This window comes from Artemia sp. Qi Xiang Cuo, chromosome 3, assembly GCF_049724085.1.
Source record: "Artemia sp. Qi Xiang Cuo chromosome 3, ASM4972408v1, whole genome shotgun sequence".
NCBI lineage: Eukaryota > Metazoa > Arthropoda > Branchiopoda > Anostraca > Artemiidae > Artemia > Artemia sp. Qi Xiang Cuo.
In genome coordinates this window covers 58,986,951-59,004,894 of record NC_142796.1, presented here as the reverse complement: position 1 = coordinate 59,004,894, position 17,944 = coordinate 58,986,951, and the positions used below count along the sequence as shown (strand labels likewise).

The following is a 17,944-nucleotide window of genomic DNA, read 5'->3' as shown; positions in this document are numbered from 1 at the left end:
CAAATATAATAATCACTTTTGTCAGAAATGAATTTCACCCCCACCCCTATATATACCAATTCAGGGTATATGTTTGCACATTAGGGGGGTTGGGGGTAAAGTTATACTTACCTCTCATTCGCATAAGAAATAAAATTTATAACAATCATTTATACTTGGAAAGAGCATAAAAAAGGCATCAAGAAGTATGTTTACTTTATTTGTAATTCAATAATATGAACTGCCAAAAATTTACTCCCTAAACCACCTAAACTGTCACCCAACCATCACTGTTATTTTGGCATCTGGACCCCCTGGAAAGTTTTCTGCTGGTGCCAGGGGTATTGTTTGGGGTTGGCAGTTGCCCCTGGCTGACTGGCAATTACTCATAAAATGCCACAGATCATTGCCATGCTCCCTGCAAAGGGGGCAAGCACACATAGCTCCAAGTGATTCTTCTCAAATGAATCCTAATATCTCTAAACATAGATACATGATTTGCTTGCACCTGTAACTTACACTTAAGCACCCTCCATGGTAGTCTAGGTTTAGCCTCAAGAAAAACTCTATACACTACTTTAATCTGCTTATAAAATCTTAGAGTACTTGATTTCACCACAGGTTTCAACAAACCTGAATCTCCTGGTCAGTTTTTATTCAGAGTTCAATGAATTAACACCAAAATTATATTGGATATTATTGCCTGTCTGGATTTATATTGGTGAGGTCATAATCTATCCCAAGTTAGTTGTTGACCTGAATTAACTTTAAGAGGATTATAAAATGGAATCTAGCTCGCTTTTATTTGACCTATATTTTGATATCCTTTAATTCAGTGTTTTTTTTCTTGAATTAATACAGTGACTTTTCAATTTGTGTGGAGATTGGGATAGCCAGATCTCTTGATAGTAGCAACACTTTTGTACCTATGTTTGTGATAAAGCAACCTACTGAGGTGCCAAGTCTCCCTGTGAATGCTTATACTTCTTTACTCTCAAGTTTAATGAGCTACAACAAGTGGTTGTTGAAATGTCAGGGAAACTTGACAATTATCAGTTGAATTTTCCTCAACTACCCAAACCTACCCCAGCAATTGACACTCATATGACAGTTATTGCCTCTAAAGTGCCTTCTGATCTGTCTGAGCTGATTAAACGCAAGTCTGTTCTTGATCAAATAGCTGGGCATGAATTAGTTTGTAGTGTGAAACCTGTTAATGACAGATAAATCTGTCATGTTGATAATATTGATAAATCTGCAACTGAAGATTTTTGTGCATCAGTTCAGAACTTTATTACCAGAGCAACAGTTAAAGTACAATCCAAGCACTTTATTGGGATTCTCAGAGGTTTCCCAGTTGATGTTGACCTTTCAGTTATTAATAGACTGCAAGGTATAAAAAGTGCAAATCGATTGGGTCAGACTATGTCTGTCAAGCTTGAATTTGAAGACTCCCTTCAATCAGTCCGCTTGTCTCAAAGAAGGAATTAAAGTTGGATATGATTTTTTTTCAAATTCACGAATTTAAGGAAATGCCCAAATGCTGGTCATACAATCACTTTCAAAATGCTTGCACCAACAGTGTCTCAAAATGTGCCAGATGTGCTGGGCCACATCTTTCTACTAAGGATAGTCCTTGTAGTGCCGTTCCCAAGTGTTCTAACTGTGGTAAAAATCATACTTCTCATAGCCTGTCCTGCCCAGTATCTAAGGAACTAATGTTGTGCTCCCCCATTCTGCAATGACTTTGGAGTTTTCAATAATATTGTTTAATATTAATGGTACAAAGGATAAGGACTTCATTATTGATGAACTCTACAATGATATTGACTTGGTCTGTCTACAGGAGCATCTTCTTACAGTTTTTAGCATTAACATTTTGCGTTGGAGCCCTCATCACGATGTGTTTTTTACTACTGCCAGATCCACAAGAGGCTGCCCGTCTGTGGGCTAGCTTGTGTTTTTAAGTGCAATTCGAATTTGTTTTCGCTGGTTATTTTTTACTTGGATGGGTTTTCTTTTGGCTGTGACCTCAATACAGATATAAACTATTTGTCAGTGAGAAGTGATTTGTTGTTAGATTGCCTTCAATCTTATCATATTATACCCAAAACTCATCTGTTTCTTACATTCACCATTCATGCAATAAGAGCAATATTAATCACTTTATTTGCTCACCTAGTATTACTACATCAATAGTATTTGTACATGTTCAAGAACAAGACTTAGACCATCTCCCTATTTCACTTACTCTTACGCTTAATATAAACCTTGCAAGTATTTGTAAAATAACCAAAGTCTTCAAAACGGTTTGAAAAAAGTAATTGGAAGAGAGCTGATGTCCCTCTCTATGCATTTACACTAACAAACCTGTTGTCTGCTATACAAGTCTATCATCTGCTCCAGTGCTCTATACCAGTGAATTGCAAAAAGGACCTGGATTGCTATTATAATCAAATAATTAAATGTCTAAAAGATGTCGAGGCAGTAGCAGGGCTGCTGCAATGTGTTAGATGTGGTATGCAAAAACCTATTTGGTTTTTAGATCCTGATTTAAAACTTTGAAAAATAAAGCAAAGTTTTGGTTAAAAGTTTAGAATGAATGTGACAGACTGCCATGTGGAATTGTATCTGACCTTAAGCGTAAGACATGCAGTGAATATAAAGAATATCTTAAGTCAGTGTGTTATAATGGTATGGATTTTCCAGTGTCAAAGAGAGAATGACGAAAAGTTATAAATTGTGAGTTAATTAGAAGTGATGTGTCAAATAGTGATTGTCTCCCTGCATCTACTTGGCATGGCCATTACTCATCTATTTTTTCTAATTTTAATTACCGTGTGCATTCTTTGTATACTCATTCTCTTTCTACTATTTTTAATACCCCACTATCTCAGCGTCTTTGTATCCCCATTTCTCTTTCATCCGTAGTTGAAGCAATTAAGAAACTTAAATCAGATAATGTTGAAAATGATGGTATATCTAGATGTCACCTTTTATTAGATTGCTCGCCCCTTATTGACCATCTTCATTTACTTTTCCAGATGTGTATTTGTACTTCTAGTGTACCGGAGAGTTTTTTGTGTGGTACTGTTTCTTCAATTTTAAAGAGGGGAAATTCTCGTTTAATTTGCTCTTCTTACCAACCTATTACTGTCTTGTGCACTTTTAGCAAAGTTCTTGAGCATGTATTACTACCTTTTGTGACTAATAATATGCTTGAGAGAGATAAACAGTTTGGATTTAAGCCTGAAGTAGGTTGTCAGCATGCACATCGTGCATTATCTTCTTTGCTCCTTGAGAATTCTTCTAAGGGAAAGAGTATATATCTTTGTGCTTTAGATCTATCAAAAGCTTTCGATAGTGTATGTCATAGTCAGCTTTTTTCTGCTCTTCGTGGTTGTGGTGTCAATCTATTGGTTATAATGCTTCTTTGTTTCTGGTACTTTAATTCTTTTCTTGGCTGAAATCAGCACCAGCTTCTATTAGTAAAGTGAAAAGAGGTTTAAGGCAAGGTGCCAATTATACATAGAGTCATAACATATATGACTATATGTTACATAACATATATAACATATAACATAAAGCATATGACAATGTGAACCACCAAATCCTTTTAAATAAACTTGCAAACCTTGGAGTACCTCCTAAGCTAGTATCCTTTATTAAATCCTTCATAGAAGTGCGAAGTTTCATTGTTTGTGTTGGTTCAGCCTCTTCACCCCAAAAGACAATATCCAAAGGCCTAGCTCAGGGAGCAGTCCTCAGTTGCCTCCTATTTGCCCTATATCTCTGGGACATGAACCTACCCCACACGAATCAACAATATGCTGATGATCTGGTGCTATGGTCATCTGGCAACACCTTTCAGATAGGACAGTCAAATCTGCAAAAGTCACTTTTCCAGTTTGAAAAATTCTCTCAACATTCAGATTTAACCATTGCACCCACCAAGTCAAAAATAATCCAATTTCACCGGAAGCGAAACCATGTTAATACAAAACTAACTCTAAATAAAACAACTATTCCAGAAGATAATAATATTAATTACCTAGGTCTCATGCTTGACCAAAAACTTAATTTCCACCTCCACATTTCAAACACAATAAAAAAAATGTTATAGAAAAGCAAATATACTAAAAAGACTTCTTTCCACACCCTGGGGTTATAAGGAGAAAACCTTACTCCAGTTTCATAAATCACATATAAGACCCCATATTGACTATGGGCTCATTGTCTATGGTGCATGTGCAAAGACCCAGATGCAAAAAATTGAAACAACACAAAATGATATAATACGTCTCATATTTGGTCTTAGGAAACCCACAAGCACCAAGTTTCTGCTTATGGAGAGTGGATTAACAACAATAAGGGAGAGACGTAGCTTTCTCTTGATAAAACATCTTACAAAAATTGAATCAAATAGCTCACACACATTACATAATTGGTTAAGAAATCCAGCCATGTATAGAGGTATTGCAGATGAGTATGCCAATATTCAAAAGAAGTTCCCTGTACCAGCAAAGTCTATTGCACCTACTTTCCCCCAATCCCCTCCATGGAATTGGTCATTTCCCATAATAAATACTGAATTTTCAAAATGGAATAAAGATTTAACCCCCATTGCTTTTGTCCAGAAAAAATTTGCAGAACTTCATACAATTACCTATAAAAATCCCTTCCAAATATTTGTTGATGGGTCAAAAATGAATGAGAAGGTTGCAAGTGGTTTTCCTTCCTCACCTGAAAATTGCAATGGGTGAGAGATTATTTAATAATTTATCTATAATGTCTGCTGAGTTAAATGCCATAATCATGGCATTAGAACACCTGAAGCAAAACCAATCTTTGATTGAAAATTCGAATAATATTATCATCTCTTCCGACTCTTTATCAAGCCTTGAGTTGCTGGCCTCAGCTCCTCAATATAAGTTGGACATTGACACTTATCATTGTCACAGTATTTTTGATAATCTTGCTTCAAGTGGCATAAAAACTTACTTTCAGTACATTCCTAGCCACTCTGGCATAAGCGGTAATCATCAGGTTGATGAAATAGCAAAAAATGATATAAATATATACCAGCCAAGTGGGAGACCAATCCCAATTAGAGATATTTACCGATGGAGGCTATCAGATATTAATTTTAATAGGATTAATCCTATCCTCTCCCCCTTTCCCAATAAGTGTCTTTCTAAAATTTATCATAGAATTCGTTCTGGAACAAATGGACTAAATTTCCTTGCATTCTCATATAAGCTTTCTAATTCAAGTGGTTCAATTCCCCTGTCCCCTCTTTGCAGGCATTGTAATATGAATAATTGAAACAATTGACCATTGCCTATTTGAATGTAATATGCTGACGTCTGCACAACATACCTTGCTTTCTAAACTGTTAAAATACTTCAAACACCACAAAATCCCACTATCAGCCAAGAGCCTAACCAACTATACCTGCACACAGAGCATAGAAATCGACATCTATTATCTTATATTTGAACTACTAGAGTTGAAAGATCTGCTGAGAGATATCTGAATATATATAATAAATATGAGGCAATCAAGCCAGTAGCTCTGTAGCCCACAGAGTGAAGCAAAAGGAAAAGGGCTAAATAGTTTTACTGAAAAGCCCGCTTGCTGTTAAATAGAAGAAGAAGAAGAGGTGGAGTTTTATCTCTGACCCTCTTTATCTCTGACCCTCTTTATCTCTGAGTTTTATCTCGAGTCTCTTTCTGGCATTTGACCTGTTAACACTTATGCTGGGTTAAATTTTTGAAACCCGTTTTGGAAGTTGTTATAATCCCAAATTCAGTCATTGACCAGTTTTAAGCTATATTATCTGGATTTATTTGTTTCATTATTATGTCAAGGCCCATGAAATTCACATGCCCAGAGTGCAGACTTCGTGCCGCTAGTGGAACAGTGCAGTGCAGTCGGTGTCAACAGTGGTTTCATCCAAAGTGCGCAGGCATTTCTATTGAGGAGAGAAAACAATGTGGTGAGTGATTAAGTTTAAACTGCCAGTCCCCCCGTTCTTTGAATGATGACCCTGAACCACCTTTAACACCACTTTCTCCACCCCCTGGCTCTAAACCACGCTCTACACCCAAGTCTGCCACAGAACCTACAACCCCAAAATCAGTTAAAATAAAATCAAGCTTCCCAAGTCCCCCCTTGTGTTGACTGTGTTAAACATATCAAACAGCTGGCTGATCTCCGAGCTAAATACAATTCCCAGTTAGAGAAGAATTCAGAGCATGAAGTAGCCATAGAAGACTTGAAAAAACAAGTTGACATTTTTCTCAATGACCAAAAAATTGGTAACGATATACTCCATGAACGCGATCTGGAAATTAAAAAATTAAGTTAAAATATAAACTCCCATAATTCCCATCGCCTTCTTACGGAAGATGAACTCTACAATCTAGAAAACAATCAAGTGACCCTTAAATCCAAAATCACCAAATTACAAGAGGACTTAAAAAACAACAAAGCAATTATTACTACACTAGGGGATCAATTATCAGAGTTCAGCAAATCCACCATTAATTGCAAAGTATCCCATGAGAGCAGCATACAAATACCTACGTGTACTATGACTACTGATGACGCCCTTGAGTTCGTGAATAGTCCAGTGACTTCCGGTTTTTTACATAAATTATCAGGTGATAATAAACTAAACAAAGGGATTAATAAGGTTATGGAGAAGTCATTACCAGATGATGACATTGTTATTATTTTTGAAAAAATTACGAAAGTGATGGATAAAAGGGAAATAAATACAAAAATAAGCAGAAAGGAAAATGTGATCTGCAAGCATTTTGATAGTGGTATCTGCAAGTTTTGCAAACAATACAAGTTTCTACATATTTGTTGTCATTTTATTTCAGGAGTTTGTGTGTCTGAGAAGTGTATTTTTGACCATGTTGATCTGTGTTCTGTTTTATCTTGTATTGATAAGTTGTGTATTTTTGCTCATGCATCTTCAGGATTGGAGCGCAGGTTTAAAACCCAACGTTTTTTAGGGCGACGCCTCAAGTTTTCACGACCCCCCCTCCACTAGTTCGTGTTCCATTCGACCTTCATTCTTATCCCTCTGCATGCCTGATACAGAGCAGTATGCCTCAGTAATCCATCCCTCGAAACACTCCTCTGCCCCAGGTCCTTACGCGTGCCAAGTCAGTCCACCCCCCACACTCACTTTACTCGATTTGGACCATCCCCAAACCCCCCCTCACTCATATTCCTCCCAAAAATCCACTTCCTTTTGACTCCATTCTTCCCTGTGCGTTCAAGAAGTTACCAGCTGGTTCTGGAGTCCACCCGTTATTTGCCGAAACAAACCCAACCCCGCCCCTCTCAGACCCTCCCCACCGTACTTCCCTCCCTCAGCATCATCTTGCCCTCCCCATCCCCCAAATAAAGAAAATTCCCAATTAAACTTATTCCCAGATCACCAGGAAACCTTTTTCCCTTCCCTTGCACTTTATCCCCCCTGACTACCCTACCAGTATGACTCTGGTTTAAGAGTAAGCAGGCAGAACAATCCACAGGTAACACCTCCATGCAGAGTTTCTAAAACTTCAAATAGTAAGACGAATTCCACCATAGTTCCATCCCAACTTAATAATATTCCCATAATTTGTCTACTGTCCTCCTTTTCTTTCAAGCCTGGTCCAGTCCCGCCTTTTAATAATACCCCAAAGCCATCCCCTTATCCACATCATCCTTCTCATAAACTTCAACCCTAAAACACTCCATCTCGAGTTGGAAAAAAAAATCCAAATACCGAAATCGGTATAAATTTTCAACTTTCCTACTTACCAATGGCGACAGCCAGAATTTTGATAAACTTACCAAACTCGAGGGTATCTCTGAAATTCATAAAATTAATATTATTGCTGTGACAGAGGTTCATTTCCAGAACCCAGATTTCCTAAAAATGAGCAATTATACTCAGTTTATAAAACTTCACCCTCCCGATCACCCTCTCGGGAAGAAAGGAGGTGGTATATTATTTTTTGTCCGAGATAACCTCCAACCTAAACTCATCCCCACCCCCAACTTATCAGGTTATGATGAAATTCTATGGCTGAGCCATAGACCGAAAGTACTTCCCTGCCCTTTGAATTTAATTGTAACCTCTGTCTTTTATCATTCCCCTAACCAAAGTATTGACCAGAAACGCAAATTTATGCAACAATTTCTTATAAGTGCTGACTTTGTGTTATCAAAGTCTCTGAACGCTGGTATTTGCTTACTTGGTGATGCGAATGACCTGAGGATAGACTCTATATGCACCTCTCTTAATATTAAACAACTGGTTAAAATATCTACATGTTATTTGTTCAAACATGAGTATTACAACTCCCCGCAAGCACTGCCACCATTAGGAGGCAGTTACCACTATTGTCTTCTTTTTTCTCCCTCTTCAGCCATTGAACATTCCTTTACTACCTCCATAGGGGTTTGCCGTCCCCTCAGTGACACAGGCCTTTTTCTTTTGGATCATGGCTGACCAGTGAAAATTGGTCAGACCTTTATAATTCTAATAACCTTGATGAAAAAATTTGATTTTTCACAAAAAACTAATTGATTCCTACTCATTATGTTTCCCAGAAAAGAAAAAAAAATCAGAAAATGCTCCAGTGATAAACCTTACATAAATAACCACATAAAAATGATAATCTGCACGAAAATAAGCTTATTTAACAGGGGTAATTTAGCTCAAGCAAATAAGTTAAGAAAGGAATTAAAAAGTCAAATTAGAAAAGCTGCCGAGCCTACTATAAAAATAAAATTAAATACTTGCGCCATGATGAACCAAAGAACTGGTGCTCTGAAATTAAAAAACTTACTGGCAAGAGTCAAGAACAACTAAATTTTAATATAAATGAACTTCCAAAGACCACAGCTAATGACCTCAATAAGTTTCTGGCTTCTTTTGTCCAGAGTCTCCCACCACTATCTTACGCATTTCCAAATATTCCTGATTCTTTTTCAGCCCCACATATTTCTCCACTTGATGTTGTAAAAAAAATTGAAAAACTAAAACGATCAAACTTTTGCCTTTTAGATATTCCTGTTCCTCTGATTAAAGCTTTCAGTGATTACCTTTCAAAACCCCTATCCACCCTGTTTAATTAAATTACCAAATCTGGACAGCTTCCTAAATATTGGTAACAAGGCTTTATTACCCAAATCAAAAAGAAAATGGGAAGCCTGGCTTTGATGGCATTCGTCCTATTACCCTCACCTCAATTTTTTCAAAATTGTATGAAAGTCTTCTCGTAGACTGGCTTAAGATGAAAGTCCTCCCCCTCATTGATCTTAGACAGTTTGGTAATCTCAAATCCACGTCAACCTCTCATGACCTGATCCATTTTACTGATACCATGGTTAAAGTACTTGAAAAACATAACACTTGGCTTAATCAGATTTCTATTAATCTTCAAAAAGCTTTCAAATTGATTAACCTCAATTTATTCACAGATTAGCTTATATACCGATTCTACATTGTAACTTTCCTTGTTAAGCTCGTTGCCTCTTTTCTCTCTAATAGATCTCAAGCGGTTAAATATCTAAATTGTTTCTCAGATCATCTCCCCATATTTAATGGCATTCCTCAAGGTACTATTCTAGGCCCTCTCCTTTTTTCTCTTATGATTAACACCCTTTCAACCCTTTATGACAATAGATGGAAATTTGTCGATGACTCGACAGTTTTAGAGATATGTCATAAAACATGTTTAGCAACTCAATGGGCAAACTCCAAGATATTGCCTGTGAGGCCTCTTCCCTTGACATTACAGTTAACCCTTCTAAATCCGCAATAGTTTCAGTAAGTTTCCTTAAATCCCCTCCCCTTTTTCTTGCTCCTATTCCTCCTGAAACCTCTGTCACATCTCTTAAACTCCTTGGTGTTACAATTTCTTCCAATTTGAAATGGGATGCCCATATAAATAATATCCTCACTTTCCCTCCTTAAACTTTTAAATAAATTTAGTTGCCCCCAATCACATTTACTACAAGCATACATTTCTTTTGTGCGTCCCATATTAGAGTATGTTTGTCCCATGTGGCACCCTGGCCTCTCAAATGAAGCAACACAAAAAATTGAAAATGTCCAAAAGAGAGCTCTAAGAATTATTTTTAAAGAGGGCAAGATACCATATTTGTATTTGTTAAATATTTCAAAACTAGAGACCCTCAGGAGACGAAGAGATAATTTGTTCCTCCGTTTTGCAAAAAAACCCATAGCAAACCCTCGGACGGCAAGTATTTTCCCAAAACGCCACTCCCCAACCAGATTACAGCCGCCTCAAGCTGTTTCTGAGCCCATCCAGGTTTTGTCCCCCATTTGCTGCATTACCTCCAGATACAAAAGAACATTTGTCCCCTTTATTACAGAAAAAATGAATAAAATGTCCCAATAGTTTCTTTTTTCCCCTCTTTTTTGTTTATTAGCTGATGGTGCTGCCTAGGTGCTTGCACTCATTTGCTTGTCTCACCTTTTTTTTCAGTTCCCCCTTTAATTTTTATATATTTTATTTTTTGTTCTTTTTTGGGGGGGTTTTTTTATTTATTTTTGTCCCCCCCCCTTCTAGACCAGTTTTATTTTTTTAACTCTTTTATTGACTTACTGTAGTTGAATTATTGACACTTTCTTAGTGTCCCTTTTAATTTATATGCATTTATGTCTTGCTCTTTTTTTGTGTATATTTGCTTATTCCCCCCTTCCTTTTTTTTTTTACATCCGTTCAAATTATTTTTCTGATTCGTATTTGTGTCAGTTTAGTTTGACCAGTTTTTCATCTTTTTAACTGACTTTTTACAGTTTTAATTATTGACTGTTAAATGATTGTTCATTATGATTTTTCTATTTTGTTGTTGTTTTTTGCATTTTTGCCAGTTTTAGTGCAACCATTTATATTGTTGACTCCAAAGTCCGAATTTATGAAAGTAAAAATGAATAAAATGTCCCAATAGTTTCTTTTTCCCCCTCTTTTTTGTTTATTAGCTGATGGTGGTGCCTAGGTTCTTGCACTCATTTGCTCGTCCTGCTTTTTTCAGTTCCCCTATTTAATTTGATTTTTTTTATTTTTCATTTTTTTGGGGGGGTTTATTTTATTATTTTGTCCACTAGTTTTTATTTTTTTTAACTATTTTATTTACTTACTTTATTTTAATTTTTTAAATTTTTTTATATTACCTTTTAATTTATATTTATTTATTTCTTGCGCTTTTTTTTGTGTATATTTGCTTATTCCCCACTTCCTTTTTTTTTTACATCCATTCTAATTCTTTTTCTGATTTGTATTTGTGTAAGTTTAGTTTGACCAGTTTTTTATCTTTTTAACTGACTTTTTTCAGTTTAAATTATTGACTGTTAAATGATTGTTCATTATGATTTTTGTATTTTTTTGTTGTTTTTTGCATTTTTGCCAGTTTTAGTGCAACCACTTATATTGTTGACTCCAAAGTAAAAATTTGGCCCTTTGTGGGCTTGTGATAGTGATCTTTTTGAAATAAATATCTTATCTTATCTGACCCTATTTAATTTATGTATTTGAGAAGTTCTGGCAAAGATATCGGCTCCCTATCTCTCTGGTTTTTCTGATGTTTCATATCTCGCCTATGCTGATGACCTTCTTCTTATAAGCCGTACTAACACTAATCTGTCTAATATGGTTTCTCGTGTTGCTTCTTCTTTTTCAGACATAGGCCTTTCTCTTAATTGGATAAATGTAAATTTCTTTCTTTTAACAACAATTCTAGTACTTCCCTTTGCTGTAGTGGCTTTACCAACCCTCTTGTAGATTCTCTTTGATGGCTTGGTATTTCTAATACTAATAGTCTTCTGAGCTTGTGCCAGCACACAGTCTCAGATATTAATATGAAGATTCAATTAGGATATGCTAAGATTGTTGCCAATAGAGGTAAATATAATAAATTTGCTTTGGCCAAGCTCTATTCAACTTTTTGTGAGTAATTTAATTCTTTTTCCTTCTGGAATTTTTCCTCATCTTAAGAATAATGAGTTAACAAGAATCATGATTAATTATTTTGGATTTTGTAATTTTTTGTTGTTTCTTCCACCTTTGACTAAAAACCAGGTAATTATTATTAAATTTCTTATTCCTGATATTAATGTAAAACTGGAAGCATTACACAGAAAACTTTCAAATACCACTTGTATCCGTTTTTCTCTTCACCATCACCTTATCAGGTTTTTTCAGTTGTAAGTTTTTTTCCTTAATTTGTTTGTTTGTTTTTCTCTCTTTGGTTGCTCCAAATTTTTTAGTATTGTAAATAGTGAGTAAAAATCAAATAATGATAATAAAAATGACAGGTGAGCAATGTTTGACTTTTAAATCATTGATTCTTTATACTCTAAGCAACAAATATTGTCATTTACTCTCATAAAGAAAGTACTATAAAGTCAAACAAAAGACAATATTGTGTCTCCTTTAAACATGGAGGATGAGATAAAGTCTTCTGTATGACTTTTTAAACAACAAATTATCATGGAGTAGTATGAATAAAGTTATACAGAAGACTTTTGGGTTTTCTTATTTCATATATGATCCACTAAAATGTCACAGCCTACAGAAGAAATTATATTAGCCTACCCTACTGATACATAGAGCAAACAACTGGCTTTTGGGTTTTCTTATTTCATATATGATCCACTAAAATGTCATAGCCTACAGAAGAAATTATATTAGCCTACCCTACTGATACATAGAGCAAACAACTGGCTTTTCATAGCCTAGGCCTACAGGATTTCATATATAGAACAGCCTAAATAAAGTCACACAGATGACTTTTTATGCCTCCTGCTATTATAGAGCAAACATAAATAAAGTCATACAGATGGCTTTTTTATACCTCATACTATTATAGAGCAAACATAAATAAAGTCTTACAAATGACTTTTTATACCTCCTGCTATTATAGAGCAATCATAAATAAAGTCATACAGATGACTTTTTATACCTCCTGCTAGTACATAGAGAAATTTTAAATAAAGTCATACAGATTACTTTTTATACCTCCTGCTATTATAGAGCAATCATAAATAAAGTCATACAGATGACTTTTTATACCTCCTGCTAGTACATAGAGAAATTTTAAATAAAGTCATACAGATTACTTTTTATACCTCCTGCTATTATAGAGCAAACAAAAATAAAGTCTTACAGATGACTTTTTATAGGACATCCACCACATGGCTAGTATGAGATAAAAGTTCATTTATGATGCAAATTGATGTTATATTTAGATTTGAGGATGCAATTCTAAGTATATATTTACACGTTAAGGGGAGGAAGTTATATATTCTGTGAATATATAGGCTCTAAGAAATTCAGGAATTTCTTAGAAAAACTGGAAAAACAAGCAAAGAAATGGAGATAAAGGCTCTCCCCCCAGCAAAATGTGTTAACTAGGATTATTTTACATAATATTGAGTAAGAATTGTTTTCTTAATATGTTTCCTTTTGTCCAGCTGGACTCCTAAGCTTACAATACTGGTTGGCTAATTTAAAGATTTGTATATATATATACCACAGTTTATAGAATTAGCAGTATGATCATACCCTATCTCACCCATTATAAAAACCCAGACCAAGGTGTGAGTGCTCCAGAGAACGTTTTTGCAGATATAAACATAAGTGGCATTAGATCTTTTCAGGAGTAGACAAGTCAGATTTCTCTTGGACACAAAACAAGTGGAAACCCACTATTACAAATAATGCACTTTGTACCCATTTCTCATTGATTGACGGAAACAGACTAACCTGCTAATGTAGAAATAAGTGCAAAGAGCTTTTTGTTTGTACTGAGAATGAAGACCAGAAATGATCTGCAATAAACTTACTGGATAATTCTATAAACTGTGATATATACACTGTCAAATTAGCCATCTGGTGGTATTGGCTTTTTATACCTCATAATATTATAGAGCAAAAATGAATAAATTCTTACATATGACTTTTTGTTGTTTTCTCTATGTATTGTTGGGGTAATATAATTTCTTCTGTATGACATTTTAGTGGATCATATATTAAATAAGGAAGCCAAAAAGTCTTCTGTATAACTTTGTTTGTACTTCTCTACAATAATTTGATGTTTAAAAAGCCATACAGAAGACTTTATATCATTCTCCATCTTTTCCCTAGAAATAGAAATATATGATTACAAACATACAAGGCATAAAAAGTCATTTGTATGACTTTATTCATGTTTGCTCCATAAAAGTATGAAGTTTAAAAAGTTATCTGTAGGACTTTGTTCATGTTTGCCATATAATAGTACAAGGTATAAAATGTCATCTGCATTACTTTATTCATGTTTGCTCTATAATTGTTTAAGACATAAAAAGTCATCTGTATGACTTTATTTTTGCTTGCTCTATAATAGCATGAGGCATAAAAAGTCATCTGTATGATTTTATTTTTGCTTTTTCTGTAATAGCATGAGGTATGAAAAGTCATTTGTATGACTTTTTAATATTCTACATAATAGGAGAAAGCATGATATTGTCTTCTGTTTGACTTTATACTGCATTCTATATACGAGTAAATGACAATATTCTATTGCTCAGATATAAAGAAAAAAATTTCTATAGTGTCATATGTAGGTAACCCAAAATGACAGCTTGTGTCCATATTTCGGTATATTACTGATTATTAGATTCTGCAAGTTGTGGGTTTTTTTTTCTTCTTTTCCCCCTCCTTTTATGTTATTTCTCTTTTGTTTTAGTTTCTTTTAAATTTTATGTGTTACTCTGTAACTGGTAGCCTAGGATTCTTTGATTTCTATATTGATGTTTGTAGCATTTGTATGTGTTTTTCTTTGTGATACTCCACATAATGGGTAAATATCTACCAAATCATATTATTGAGTTAGGACTAAAGTGAATACACCATTTGATGCCTTTTTTTATGCTGATTACAAATATAATAGGCCTAATCATTTCTATCTGAAATGAATTTCAGCCCCCCTATATATGCCAATTCAGGGTTAGGTCAGGTATATATAGGGGGGGGGGGGGGCTGAAACTCATTTCCAATAGAAATGCTTATTATATTTGTAATCAGCATAAAAAAGGCATCAAATAGTTTATTCACTTTATTCCTAACTCACTACTATGATTTGGTAGATATTTACCACATAATGTACCTCTGTATATGAATGAATGAATTTTATTAATAACCTGTCTTACAATTAACAGAAAAAGACAGAGCACAAACTAGAAAAGAAAGAAACAGCAAAAATTGGCAAGAAAAACAAAAACAAACAGAAAGAACTACATAATAATACAACTATTTGAGAAGGTGGGCCCACTCGTGATCCAGAAGCTCCAGTTTTTTTACATAATTCCGAATTACCTCCTCCACGGCACTCAGAGGCTCAACAATTCCATATTTCACAGCAATATGGTGGTTTCTAACAAAAGGCGGCACTTGAAGAAGATATTGGGCATACTTGAAAAATACCAACCTTATGTCTTTCTTGTTTCGTGCACTCAGGAGCTTCCAAAAAGGAGACAGGTACAAGACATGAGGCAAAGCTACTGCATTATAAAGACAAGCCAAATATTTACGGCTTGAATTGCAATGGCTAGTGACAACACCCGCATAGGCAATGCGCACTTTTTTAGAAAGGTGTTCAATAAGCAAAGACTGGGTCTCTCAAAGATTATGACCAATCGGGAGGCCAAGGTACGTAATGTGACTAGATGGTGTTATGGTAATTCCACCAAAGCCTGACTGTAGCATTATCTTCAGGGCAGTCAAAAAACAAAACAGCAGACTTTTCTACATTAAACTGTAAACCAATATCAGCATAACTTTTTTCAAGACGTGAGAAATTATTTTCTAATGAAGAAAGCAACCAAGACAGATTTAAAAGATCATCTGCAAAACCCAGAAGTGACAAGTCAATATGCGTGCAAATATAAACTCAGAGAGAAAACCTGTTGTGCATCATTAACACTGTTATTATACAAAGTAGGAGACGTTATAGCCCCTTGCTTAATTCCCTTATGTACGGATATCTCCTCACTAAACTCACCATCTTGCAAACAAACACAAAGCTTGAGGTTCCTATACATATCACGTAGTGACCTTACAATAGAAGAATGCACGCCTTGCTTACACAGCTCAACCAAAATCTGGGCATGAATCCCAGAGTCAAAAGCTCTCCTGACATCATACTGACCTAAGATCAAAGTTTCTTGCGAGAGATGAGCATCAAGTAATATCTTAGCAAGAAGATAAAGTACATGGGTGCACCCAAGGCCTTTTCAAAAACCAAACTGGTGAGGAGGCATCTCACACTTATCATAAATCTCATCAAACAAAACAATCTTGAATAGTTTACAAAATACTGAAGATATTATTACTGGCTAATACAAAGAAGGCTGTTCGGCTGGCTTCCCCTTCTTTAATATTGGTATAACCATACCCAGACTAAAGCAACTCGGGACTATCCCTTGTGTCAAAATCATCTGAAACAGAAGGGCAATATGATGGTAAAGAACATAACATCCTAAAGAAATATGTAGAGCACAAATACTATCGCAGCCTTTCGAGCATACCTTTTTCAGCTTTTTAACAGCCTGGCAAATTGTGACTGGTGCCACTGAGAAATCATCAAAGGTGCCGGTAAGCATAGAAGCCAGCTCATTCTTGTAATTAGACTGCAGAACAGGATCAGGCGCTTTGAACTCGGACTCAAACTAAGCACTCCACTGATTAGCAGAAATATTAGACATAGGCTTGGCTTCTTCAGGCTTAGACCGAAGCGACCAAATAAGGTTCGGATTCTTACTGAGCTTTTGCACAAAATTTTCTTTGAGGGTTGCACAGTAGGCATCTAATGCTTTATTGAACTTTTGTTTAGTATGGATTCAAATCTCATTCACTATTCCACTTTGTGGCTTCCCGCTATCATGCCAAACTTTCAGCCATAGCTTTGCTGATGCACAAGCTGCCGCTAGCTCCAGATTTCTAGACCACCCTTTCACCTGTGATCTATTACGGATACACTTCACAGGAACTGCTATACTCTCCGCAATACTCAGAGCATGCAATATTTCTGCACAGTAGGCTACATGTTTATCTGCAGACGTATTATGGTGGGTTAGAAGTAAATAATAATAGTAATAATAAATGCACAATTCCAACATAGGCACAAGGAAATAATCAGTTTACAATGGGGACCCAGTCCCTCATACTATGCCTACAAGAAGCAAGTATTATCCTACAGGAATTTAACCTGTTTTGGTCAAGCTACCTTTTTAGAAGAATTTACCTTCTATCTAACAAAGTAGCCTAAACCAGCCATAGGCCCTATTGGAACAACTGTAGATTTATCAATGTAAATAAGCTTAACCAATTTATCACTTTAAAAAAATATGGGATGATGAAGGATTACTTTACAGTTCATATTAAATTAATTAAAAAATATGAACCAAAAAATGTAGCAAATCCATAGGCTATACCTAGTTTACTTACAGTTGATATCTGGCACTGATAGTCTCCCTCTGGAAAAATGTAGGTACAAACTGGCTGAACTGATTTGCAGAATATGAAAGACATGCTAAGAATTATGTTGACAATATAATAAGGTTTTAACACTTGTTTCAATTCAGACTTCCAATTCCAAGCCATTTTTGATGAACCTGATTTTCCAAATTCGAAAAACAATATATTTTTGCAATAGTTGCCAAAACGAAGCGAAAATTATTCACCTTTTCTTTTCAAAGACAAATAATCCGAAAAAGTTTTGGTTTACCAAATGTATCCCTATCTATCAAGCAGAGCCAATAGTATAGTTACTTTTTCTATCAACTGGTTAAAATCCAAAGTTATCAACAACAAGTTTACTATCATTATCTAAACCATCTTCTTTAAAGCCTTCCATTGGTTGATTCAAAATTCAATGCTAGTGGACA

At 35.3% G+C, this 17,944-nt stretch overlaps 1 protein-coding gene across 1 annotated transcript in view; it reads right to left on the bottom strand.

The window, feature by feature from the left end:
• The window catches only part of LOC148954344 (thioredoxin-related transmembrane protein 2 homolog), a 45,495-nt gene extending 27,809 nt beyond the window's left edge, over positions 1-17,686 (bottom strand). The window contains exon 1 of the mRNA XM_089087048.1: positions 17,505-17,686. Coding sequence (XP_088943174.1) covers positions 17,505-17,660 — 156 coding nt within the window. The 5' untranslated portion in view covers positions 17,661-17,686. The remainder of the gene's footprint in view (positions 1-17,504) is intronic.
• Between the last annotated feature and the right edge of the window lie 258 nt (positions 17,687-17,944).